At 35.9% G+C, this 12,222-nt stretch overlaps 2 protein-coding genes across 28 annotated transcripts in view; one reads left to right on the top strand and one right to left on the bottom strand.

The window, feature by feature from the left end:
- Window positions 1-12,222, bottom strand: part of CACNB2 (calcium voltage-gated channel auxiliary subunit beta 2) — a 401,898-nt gene that overhangs the window by 3,031 nt on the left and 386,645 nt on the right. For all 11 annotated transcript variants that reach the window (XM_037000664.2, XM_037000678.2, XM_037000702.2 and 8 more), the window contains 3 exons: window positions 10,488-10,597; window positions 1,553-1,704; window positions 128-223 (listed from right to left, as the gene is read on the bottom strand). In XM_037000664.2, the coding sequence (XP_036856559.1) occupies window positions 128-223; window positions 1,553-1,704; window positions 10,488-10,597 (358 nt within the window). The remainder of the gene's footprint in view (window positions 1-127; window positions 224-1,552; window positions 1,705-10,487; window positions 10,598-12,222) is intronic.
- The window catches only part of NSUN6 (NOP2/Sun RNA methyltransferase 6), a 115,447-nt gene that overhangs the window by 78,807 nt on the left and 24,418 nt on the right, over window positions 1-12,222 (top strand). The window lies entirely within an intron of this gene.

The following is a 12,222-nucleotide window of genomic DNA, read 5'->3' as shown; positions in this document are numbered from 1 at the left end:
AGGTGTAGAGAATGATTCTCTACCCCAACAGCTGTTGACCTGTCTGGTTTTTGTTGGTTTTCTTAAAATACAATGCCAGGTCTGATGTCTTCAAGTGGATTATACTACAGAGATAGAAATGACTTACTGGAGGACACTGAGCCAGTTTATCAGCTGCTACCATTTGGACATTGAGGTGTTTTGCTTGAGATTTCCCTCGAGATTTTATTAACCTTTGTAAAACCTGTAAAAGATAAGATTTAACAGAAGAATTATCTGCAGATATAAAAAGGTTCATTAGCCACGCCTTTTTGGGGTCCCTTACAACTGGTTTATAGTAGATTGAGCTGTAAAATATATGTAAGATTATCTGTGAAATTAAATCTCAGTTGAAAGTTTTAAAAAAAGATAGCTAGCAGTTATCAAACTTTGTTTTTAAAAATTGAGTAACCCCAAAGAGCTTTTGCTTATCTGGACTATATCTGAGAAATTTAAACGTTTACAATAAAAATATTACATATTAGCATATATTATTTTAATTAAAAAATAGCTACATTGTTTGCATATTTCTGTAATCTCTGGGTTCGTAGAGGTATGTCTCCTATCTGCTTCTAAGTATAACTTGATACAGTGCAGTTTTCATTGAAATATGTGAAGAAAATCCAGCCTCCTATAGATAATTCAGAAAAGAATTTAGTAGCAGTTTTAGGTAATTGTTGATACTATCTTAAACTCAACAAGTGGTAGCTTTTAAACACTGTGTGTTAAGTGTTCACTGCCATGTGAAATCTGAAACTGTATCAACAAATGTTTCTCACTCTTAACATTAAAATCCATTGGTCTATTGTAAAGTTGGAACATCCTGACTTGAAGCATTATTAATCATTTGGAAATAATAGTTCATTGAGTTCTTCAGGTCTCTCAAATATTTGTATATTAAAACACCAGGTTTCCTGAGTTTTATTGTTTACAAATGCAATTAGTTATTTTGAAGACCTACCAAACCCAATTTTGAATGAGAATACCATGTCAGTTCTTTCAAATAAAAATATGGTGTTCTCTATAAAAAAGTGGTTTGTTTAGTTTACAACTTGAATCATCACACCAGTGCCTATGCTTAGAATAACTAATTTTGGTATGCAGCTGAAAAACTTTTAATGTATTACACAGAATACTAAAAAGACTTGTACTTAAAAGTAATTTATAAATTTACTATTTCATCAGGACATTCTTAGTGAAAGTGGGTTATGGCTTTTGTTTTAAAATACGAGTACATGGTGGTGGAGAATATAACTGCTAGTAATGTCTAGTAGCAGTCTTGACTCATGCTTAGACACTAGCAATTTTAACCATCAGGGCAAATATCATAACAGTGAAAAATGTCTTAGTTTTATTATGGGAAGAGTTACAACCTTCTGTACTGTCTGCAAGCGTCTTGGAACCTCCATGGACCACACTTTGGTAATTGCTGTTTCAGGCATAAAACTAGTAACTAGGCTTTGCTTATATGAATCTTAAATTTTTTGACTACTGTTTCTCTTTAATTTGAGTAAAGTTTGATTATCCTACTTACCTTAGGAGAAGAAATCTTCACATATACTATAATAGGGGCCAAAGAGGTTTTACTAAGTTGAGCTGGATGATTAATAGTGTCTGCATCAAGGACTACCAGTTGCAACGTTCTGGCAAGTTCAAAAATCCTTTCGATTTCACTCTGAACTTCCGCTATAAAAGGTTAAGCAGAGTCTTATTACTTAAGGTAGAATATATATTTTTTTAGATCAAATTGAGATAAAATGAAATGGTACACTATTTCTTCAGAAGGAAGGCAGGTAGGTCAGTCACAAGATTAATGTTTACAGGTAATAAAGCTGGTAAAAGGTATCCTTTGGAAAGAGCTGTTTCTCCAGACACCTATAGAATTTAGAGAATTCCTCTTTCAACCAGCTGTAAGATTTACTTCCAGTACAACACTGTGTGTGAGAGGTGAAATTTTTTTTTTTAGATAATTATTTTTTATTGAAGGGTAGTTGACACACAGTATTACATTAGTTTCAGGTGTACAACACAGTGATTCAACATTTATATACATGATAATTCTAGGTACCAGCTATCACCATACCAAGTTGTTACAATATTTTGACTATATTCCTTATGCTATACATTACATCCCGGTTACTTATTTATTTTACAATTGAAAGTGTGTACTTTTTTTTGTTTGTTTTTGTTTTGTGAGGGCATCTCTCCTATTTATTGATCAAATGGTTGTTAACAACAATAAAATTCTGTATAGGGGACTCAATGCTCAATGTATAATCATTAATCCACCCCAAGCCTAATTTTCATCAGTCTCCAATCTTCTGAAGCATAACGAACAAGTTCTTACATGGAGAACAAATTCTTACATAGTGAATAAGTTACATGGTGAACAGTACAAGGGCAGTCATCACAGAAACTTTCGGTTTTGATCATGCATTATGAACTATAAACAGTTCAGACTTGATTTATATGTGGATACCACATTTCTCTCTTTATTATTATTATTTTTAATAAAATGCTGAAGTGGTAGGTAGATGCGAGATAAAGGTAGAAAACATAGTTTAGTGTTGTAAGAGAGCAGATGTAGATGATCAGGTGTGTGCCTGTAGACTATGTGTTAATCCAAGCTAGACAAGGGCAATAAAACATCCACGGATGCAGCAGATTTCTCTCAGAACAGGGGGTGAGAGCTGAAATTTTTGGTTCTCTTCTCTTGGCTGACTTATTTTTTGTGCTATAAAACTTCACTATGAAATCATTTCATAAAAATTTTATAAAGTATCTTTCATGTGTTTCTTTCTGACCACTTACCCTAACAATCATCCCAGCCTTTCCTTTACTGCATGGGCTTAATCTGGGTTTTTTATCTCCTATTGGTGTGCTTTTTTAAGTATGTTTACTAGCAAGATGCAATACAACCTAAAACAGGAGAGACATTAAGAGTATCTATAACAAACTTATCCGGAAACACTTTTCATATTTTCTACCAACAGAATGATCTCACAACATTCGTGTCTCAAAAATGCAGTTATCTATTGGAGGCAGCACTACAGAACTCCAAACTATAAGAGAAAACTTAAGTGTCAAGCATCTAAGAATCTATTTGAAGGCCAAGAAAATGTTATTCAGTTCATTTATTTCTCCATGATTTCCCCAGACTCTAAAACAGGACTGTTCCATGGAATTTTCTGTGATGATGGAAATATTCTATATATATTAATGCTGTCCAGCTGCTAGCCACATGTGACTGTTGAGCACTTGAGCAACTAAATTTTTTTAATGAAATAGTTAAAAGTTAAATACACAAAAGCACTGTAGTAAGCAGCAACGGTCTATAACATAATACGTGGCTTGCAGTGCCCACTGTAGTAATGGAGAGCCATATCTGTGAGACTGTTAGGCCTGGAAAATGCCTTTTAATTCCTCTTAAGCATTTGGATGCATGCAAAAAATTCCTGAAGATAATTTTAATATATTTTTCCATAAAAGGCAAATCAGTAATCGCCTACCTCACAGGGGTATGACTAGACTACAGCTAACAACATAGTCAGTGGTAAAAAGCTGAAGCTTTTCCTTTAAGATCGGGACTAAGACAAGGATGCCCACTACTACCACTTTTATTCAATATAGTATTGGAAGAGATAAAGTAAAACTCACAACATAGAATTGTAGATGACATATTATATATAGAAAGCCCTAAAGACTTCGCCAAGCATTGTTAGAACAAATTCAGTAAAGTGGCAGTATACAAAATCACTATAGAAAGAACACTGCATTTCTATAACGAATAATGAAGTATCAAAAGAAGTTTAAAAAATATCCCATTTACAATTACATAAAACAAGAAAATATCTAGGAATAAATGTAAATTAAGGAAGTGGAAAAGCTGTACACTGAAAACTATAAGATACCAATGAAAGAAACTGAAGATGACACAAATAGAAGATACTCCATGATCAAACATTGGAAGCATTAATAAAATTCCCATACTACCCAAGTGATCTACAGATTCAGTGCAATCCCTATCAAAATTCTAATGGCAATTTTTACAGAAATAGAAAAAAAACTATCTTAAAATTTGTAATGGAACCACAAAACACCTCGAGTAGCCAAAGCAATCTTGAGAAATAATAACAAAGCTGGAGATACCACACTTCCTGATTTTAACCTATTACAAAGCTATATGGTAAAACAGTAAGGTATTGGCATAAAAACAAAAAGATCAGTGGAACAGGGAGTCCAGAAATAAGCCCATGCGTACATGATCAATTAGTTTATGACAAAGGTGGCCAAGAACATACAATGGAGAAAAGTCTCTTCAATAAATATTAATGGTAGAACTGGACAGCCAGAAGCAAAAGAATGAAACTACACATAGGAATCAACTCAAAATGTATTAAAACACTTGAACATAACACCTGAAACCATAAAACACCTAGTATAAAGCAGGTGGTAAGCTCCTCGACATAGGTCTTAGAGATAGTTGAAGTGTATGATACTGTAAATCACTATACAAAAAAATAACTAAATTTTCTGATAAAGCAAAAGCAACAAGAACAAAATACTGTGGGACTATATCAACCTAAAAAGCTGTACAACAAAGGAAACAACAAAATGAACAGGCGATCTACTAAATGGGAGAAAATATTTGCAAATCATTTATCTGGTAAGGGGTTAATATCCAACATTTATAAAGAACTCAACTCTAAAGTAAAAAAAAAAAATCAAAAACAACATCTTAATTAAAAAAATGGGCAGAAGATCTGAATAGACATTTTTCCACAGAAGACATACAGTGGCCAACACGTACACAACGGTGCTCAACATCACTAATCTTCACAGAAGTGCCAGTCAAAACCAGAGTGATATATCACCTCACATCTGTTAGAATGGCTAATATCAAAAAGACAAGTTTTGGTGAGGATGAGGAGAAAAGGGAATCCTTGTACACTCTTGGTGGTAATGTAAACTGGTGAAGCCACCATGGAAAACATTGACCATGTGACCCAGCAATTCCACTTCTGGGTATTCAAAGGAAATGGAAACACTAACTTGAAAAGATATCTGTACCCCCATGTTAACTGCAGCCCAATAACAATGGGCTTGAACAATACCAGCCATTCTCAAACTTCAGCATACAGTAGGATCACCTGGTGGGCTTTTTAACAGAGACTGGAGGGCCTTTAATGCTGTATGGTTTGAGAACCACTGGACTCTAGATGATCACTCAGGTTTGTCCAAGTTACTCAGTCCCTGGTGCTGTATCAATGATTAGCTTGAATTGAAACTGTTAATGAAGCATTTCTAGATGCACATGCAGTTTTAAGAAATTATAATATAAAGAGATCACTTGTACCCTTTATGCAGTTTCACCAATGGAAACATCTTGCAGAAATATAGTGCAATATCACAATAAGGATAGTAATACAATTTGCCAGTTTATTCAGACTTCCTCATGTACTTGGGTGGATGTTTGTATTTAGCTCTATACAACTTTTCACATGTGTAGGTTCATGTGTATCCACCATCACAATCGAGAATGTAGTTCCATTACCACAAGGAGTGACAAATTTATTAAATTATCTAAGCTTGCTCTGCAACTGGGTTTAAAATACCAAGTGGAAAACATTATTATCTTACCACTTCTGTTGCTAACACACAAAGCAAGTGCCTTTCCTTACTCTGCACAGTTGTAACTGTTGCCATGTGCACAGCTCAGTCTAGCTTTGGCTTCCCTTACTGTTTGAGCTTTTCAATACTTTCCCACTTTTGGTACATAGATTTTTGCCATCCTGTGGTATAAATATGTACCATGACCAACGTATTTGTGTATAAATGGGTACAGAGATGTACCATATTTCCCTACATTGATCTGTCCCTGGAATACTGCTTTGGGTAAAACCAAACCATAATTGAAGACCATATAAATTTGAGCATTTTAAAGAAATTCCAAGATAAATCTTTTTATAAAGCACTAATGTGATCATCTTAATTCATTATTTTTTGAAGTCTGGATTTGGAATTGGCACATAACTATCACTATGCCCTTTACTATCCAAATTGAAGTAGTGTTTTTATTTCTAAGAGTATAATGCTCTTTATTTGCATTTACCAAGTTTAGAAGTAGGACTAACAGCTAATATAAATGTTTTAAATTATGCTAATACTACAAATGATAAAAAAGGTTAGAACTCTCATTAGCCTGAATAAAGCTGTCTGTACATGCAATAAAGTCCTGTACCACCCTGGCTATCTAAGTATGTCCCTAAAGCTTCACATTTTTTTCAGGGTTTTCATTTTCTTCATATCATACAGTCGTAAATTAGCATAAATTAGTACTCCAAGAGCAATGTACTGTACTTTTGCCTATGCAGAAAATCTTTTCTAAAACTTGGGCAAAAAACAAATTGCTTCCTTTTCGTGTTACCTCTTCAATGTACTGGCTCTTTAAGCCTTTCTGAAAGAAAGAAAATTGCTGCAATTGGTCTAATCTATTAAATTTGAGGTAAATTTTCTAATTTAATTATTTTAAATATATACAAGAAAAAAAGATGCTTTTAAAATAATCTCCCCATGTTCACCCCTACCTACCTATAGATCAACAGAAGTTCCAGGCTAATAAATAACTCTTTAAAGAAGTTCTTAGTAGGTGTCCCTGCCCAAAACTCAGTCCATTGTTTACCTTTCCTCTAAAACACATTCTCTAGCTGCTCACAAATACTGAACATAAGCACTAATCTTACTTAGCCCTTTGAAGTGTTAACACTTAAAAAAAAATAACATCACAGAGAATCTATCACGCAGACTTAGAAATTGGTTTAAAGAGTTAGAAAATTGACTTTAATATAAGCAAAGATTTTAGTGTTGATACTTTAATACAGATATTTTATCCTCTTATGGGGCAATAAAGTAGCAATCATTCTCCTTCCCCCTACACTTTAATATATACTTAATGTCAGCAAAACTATAGCTCAAAAGTATACCACAATAAAGAACCTGTTGGCTCTGGAAAAAGCATCAATTTGTGATGTACAACAAACATTGAGTAGAAAGCTACTTTCCAAGTTTGCATGAACACAAAGTTCATAAAATTGCGGGTAGGAGGGCAGGCAGTGTCAAAGACCACCACATACCCAATAATTTTTTTACTAAGCACTTACTTTGTGCCAGTCACTGCAGTATGTACTGGGGAAGTAATGATGAGCCAGTAGAGATCCAATCCTGAACTCACAGGGCTTATAAACGAGTGAGAAAAACATTAATAGTGCACCACCTCAGTGAATGTAAAATGACAGCTCTTCAGGCAATACAAAGGCATGAGTCAGGGGAGGGAAGTGCATTCAAAGCAGGAGGAAGAGAGGTGCAAAATGCTCCATGGCAGACACAGAAGGCCTGAATGAGACAATGTTAGTTTAGGGTTGAACTGTTGGCTCCCACAAAGAAAAGAAAAAAAAAATTCGCATGTTCAAGTCCCAGCCTCCAGTACCTTAGAATGGAACCCTTTTTGGAGATAGGGCCTTTCAAGAGGTAGAGTTAAATGGGGTCATATGGCAGGTTCTAGTCCATGTAACTAGAGATAGGGCCTTCAAAGGTGATTTAAGTAAAATGAGGCTAATAGGATGGGATCCTCTATCAATACGTCTGGTGTTCTCAGAAGAGAAAGACACCAGGGATGCACACACATGAAGGAAAGGCCATGGGAAGACACAGAAGGTGGCCATTTGAAAGCCAAGGACAGAGGTCTTGGGACAAATGAACCTGCCAACCCATTCATGGTGAACTTTCAGCCTCCAGAACTGTGAGGTCTGTGTATCTCCAGATCTGTTATACACAGTTGCCTGCTAGATATTGGGAAGCTCAGCAACACTGCAAATCCAGTGTTACAGATGAAGCCATCTTAACCCCCTCCCAGTGTACTCCCTCTAACAGGTTCCTCATTCTGAGCCCATTATCTCTAGAATAACCATCAATCACCTGTTTCCTCAAAGCAAACACAGACATCATCCTGGAGTTTTCTCCATGTTCCACATTCAGCTGGTTGCCAAGTGCTGACTCTGGATTCCTTTTGTTCTACTCATCCCTCTTCAATTGTCTAGTTTCAGGCCTCTCTTACTCTCTAAGTTGAATCATGACAACAGCTTCCTAAATAACCCTCTGTGCAGGTCTTGCCTATCTCTACCCTGCTGCTACTAATAAAGGCACAGCTCCATCAGTTTCTTCTCAATGCTCAGTGATCCTCTTAACGTAAGTCACATGGTGTCACTTTTCTGCTTTCCTACAGCTTCCTATCATATACACAAGAAAGGGCTCACAAAGTCCAACAAAATCAGCTCTCCAGTCTCTGATCTCCCTTGTCATTCCACTCCACTCACACTGGCTTCCTATCCCTTAGCCACATCAGACACCCTACTCCTGCTCAGGGCCTTTGCACGTATAGTTTCCTCTGCCCAGAACACTTGCCATAGGTAACTGTAAGGCTAAAGAATTCACAACATAAATCATTCTGCTTAAATGACACCTCCTCAGAGAGGCCTCCTCACTTCCCCACACTGTCCTCAGCTTACTCTTTACCCCTTGGCCTGCCCTGTTTGGACTCAGCAACCACTAACCATCTATCTACCTATATTTGTCTGCAGCTGCTTCTGTTTTGCCCATGTCTTCCCTATGGAAAAAAATATTCTATGAGAGTTTGGACTTGGTGTCCTTTCCTTCTATGTCCCCAGTACTTTTACGCCTAGCACATGGTTGCTACTCAGGTATTTATAAAATGAATGAATAAATGCATGCATGGTTCCATAATGCCTTAAGGATAAGCTCTATATTCCCTAATATCTTCCTCTTACCCATCCGCTGTGGTGTCATCTCCCTCTTTTTAAGCCATACATTCAGCTGAAGTAAAGCACCTACATTTTCTAGAAGCTTCTTATTGCCCTTGTTTAAATCCCAATCACCTTCACTTTCCCTTTTTTCTTGGCTTGAACCTCTCATGTTCCAAGTCTTAGCTCAGGCTTAGCTCCTTGAGAAAGCCTCTGACAGTGGTCTAACACCCTCCTGCAGCATTAGGTCTTTGGAAACCAGTTCAATGCATGCCTGCTGTGCTTCACCATCCACTATTTCAATGGACTGTTAACTTAATTGCCTTATTGCTACACCAAGCTCCTTGTGGGCAGGGGCTTCATCTAATTTATCCTTTTATTCCCAGGCTGTAGCATGATATTCACTGCCTACTGTATGCTCAATGAAGTATGTGGTCTGGAAGAGCCATTTAAAAATAATATATACCTGGTAGTTACAAAAAGCCTTGGTATTCTGAACAAACCTAATGTGCCATTTATTCAACTCAGGAGCCTAAACAAACCACTCTGTTAACCAGCTGAATCAAAGAAAACAGCATTTTGTGACAATTCTTTGAGCATCAAAAATGTATAGAAAGAGTTTAAAGGTCACAGATGATAGTTATGAAAAAATTACATAAGCAAAATGTATCATCACTTTCCCCCTAATATATTTATTTCTAAAGCTGTATTACTGAAATTTTAGGGTTGTTAGGTGAAGAACAAAACTGAGTTTTATAAATGATTATACTCATTACTACAGATAACACTTTTAATGATTTCTCTATTATTTATGTAATATACCCCAGAGCAAATTAACACTAATATGTTAAAAACCAGTCTCTCACAGGGTTTTTATATTTAATATATAAATAGAAAAAGCAAACTAAGATCAAAGATCTCAAACAACCCTCAGAAAATTTACTTAAAACAGAAGCCTAACAACCCACTAAGATGCACCTGTAACAATGAGTAACCAAAAACTCCAAGCACATGCTAGACAGTGTAGCTGCTAGAGGGACTCGTGATCCATGTGGTTCAGGTTAACAAGTAGTATCCAAACAGAACCTTGCAAACATGTTAACCCAAATCTCTATAGTGTTACAAATAAATATTGACAACAATCATTAAAAATGGTCAGGAACTGACTTCATGAACCTTTATCTCAACACCCGTATATACCCCACTATCCTGAATATGATATAATTCAATTACTGAGAGTTTGAGATAATAATCATCAAATATGTAGGACATACTATACTGAATCCTCACAGTAATTCCACAAGGTAGCTACTATCTCTGTTAGATGCTTAGATGAGGAAACTGGACCTTGAAGAGTAAATGAGTTTGTTCATGGTGACACTGGTGCAAAGTCAGGAGAATTTCGAGTCTAGACAAAGCTTGTGTTAATGAAAACAAACCACAACCAAAATATTAATGTGGACAGCCTGTGGATTTTTAACTTGAAACTATCATAACAAATCCTATCACACCATGAAATAAAAAAAAAAATTAGCAACATGTATCTCTTCTCTGCTCCACGACACATGGAATACCATCTAGTTAGACCTCATTGGCAGCCTCCACAGAGAAACATTTAAATAGCTTAAGCTCATCAGTATTGCAGGGACTTACCTAAGCTTGACCTTGTGTTGGATCTTTCTATTATTGCGTGCTTACTGGGATTGTTTAACACTGAGCGTTTGGCTAATGAGATGTCAGCGGTGACCCTTGTGATGGATATCCTGTTGGGGAAAAAGTAACAGAAGACTTGACATTATTAATTGATGAAAGGAGATTGAAAAACATGCCTAAAACTCATCTAACTATTAAATATAAATGGCGGCTATATTTTCCAAACAAAAAATGTTAGCACATAATATATTGTGAAGAGATCTGTAATTGAGAAGAATATGGGGCTGAATTAGCGCCAAAAATATAGAATATTAAGTAAGTAAAAAGTAAAATCTCTCATGGAAACCACAAAGAAGACACACAAGAAAAAGAATTGTGTATGAAAGGGCCCATTTGAATATACATGGTCATAATAAATACTAAAGGCAGAGCCAGCCAAAATTAGGAATTAACTGTTGGAAAATTGGAGGATGAGATGTGTGCAGGTGTGTGTATGGTAGAGATGGGAAAATATGCACAAGACCTCAATATTCTTCATGGTGGGAAGGCAATCAAGTAATGCCTAACATGGAAAACCCACATAGGAAACTAAGAACATTACTTAGAGGCAAGGAGTAAATACCAAAATATACAGCTAGAAGAGTGAAAAGTGGCTGGCCATCTGGAGAGCAGGGCATTTGGTAGTGTGGAGAGATACTACTTTGGCTTTTGCAAAGAAATTATTTGCTTTTCTGTATACCATAAAATGTATTCTTTCTGGTGTACAGCTCCATAAGCTTGGACCAATTCATAGATGTATTATTCATAAAGTCATAATACAGAATGGTCCCACTACCTCCCCCAAATCCCTTGAGCTGCCTCCTTTGTAATCATTACTCCCCACTACCTGGCACCTGGCAAGCACAGAACTGTTTCTGTCCCTATAGTTTTGCCTCTTGCAAAATATCATTGTAGCCTTTGAAGTCAAAGTTCTTTGACTTAGCATAATGGGTCTGAGATTCAGCTACATTGTTGTGTGTATCAGTAGTTCATTCCTTTTTATTGCTGAGTGAAACCTCTATTGTTAAAAAAAAAACAAGTCTATTTAACTTTCAAACTTTTTGTACTTTGATGAAAATTTTATTTAACTTGTATAAAGCAATAACCAGAAGAGACACTAAACCCATCAATTAAAAATATTTTGTTTCATTGTTATTTCACAATGCGTTCAACTTCAGGAAGAGAATGTTGACAAATAAACCCATGCCTTACCTGGTCAGTATGTGACAAAGGAGGCAAGAATATACAATGGGGAAAAGACAGTCTCTTCAATAAATGGTACTGGGAGAACTGGACAGATACATACAAAAGAATGAAACTGGATCACTATCTTCCACAATACAGAAAAATGATCTTAAAATGGACTGAAGACCTAAATTTCAGACCTGAAAGCATAAAACTCCTAGAAGAAAACACAGGCAGTACACTCCTGAACGTAAGCATTAGTAACGTTTTTCCAGATGTGCCTCTTCAGGCAAGGGAAACAAAAGCAAAAATAAACACGTGAGACTACATCAAACTAAAAAGCTTCTGCACAGCAAAGGAGACCATCAACAAATTGGAAAGGCAACTTACTATGTGGTAGAATATATTTTACAAATGATATATCTGATAAGAGGCTAACACCCAAAATATATAAAGAATTCATACAACTCAACACTAAACAATAATAATAATAACCCAATTAAAAAATGGG

The sequence above is a fragment of the Manis javanica genome, chromosome 2, assembly GCF_040802235.1.
Source record: "Manis javanica isolate MJ-LG chromosome 2, MJ_LKY, whole genome shotgun sequence".
Lineage (NCBI taxonomy): Eukaryota > Metazoa > Chordata > Mammalia > Pholidota > Manidae > Manis > Manis javanica.
Note: the sequence above shows the minus strand (reverse complement) of the source record. Positions and strands in the feature narration are given on the sequence as shown.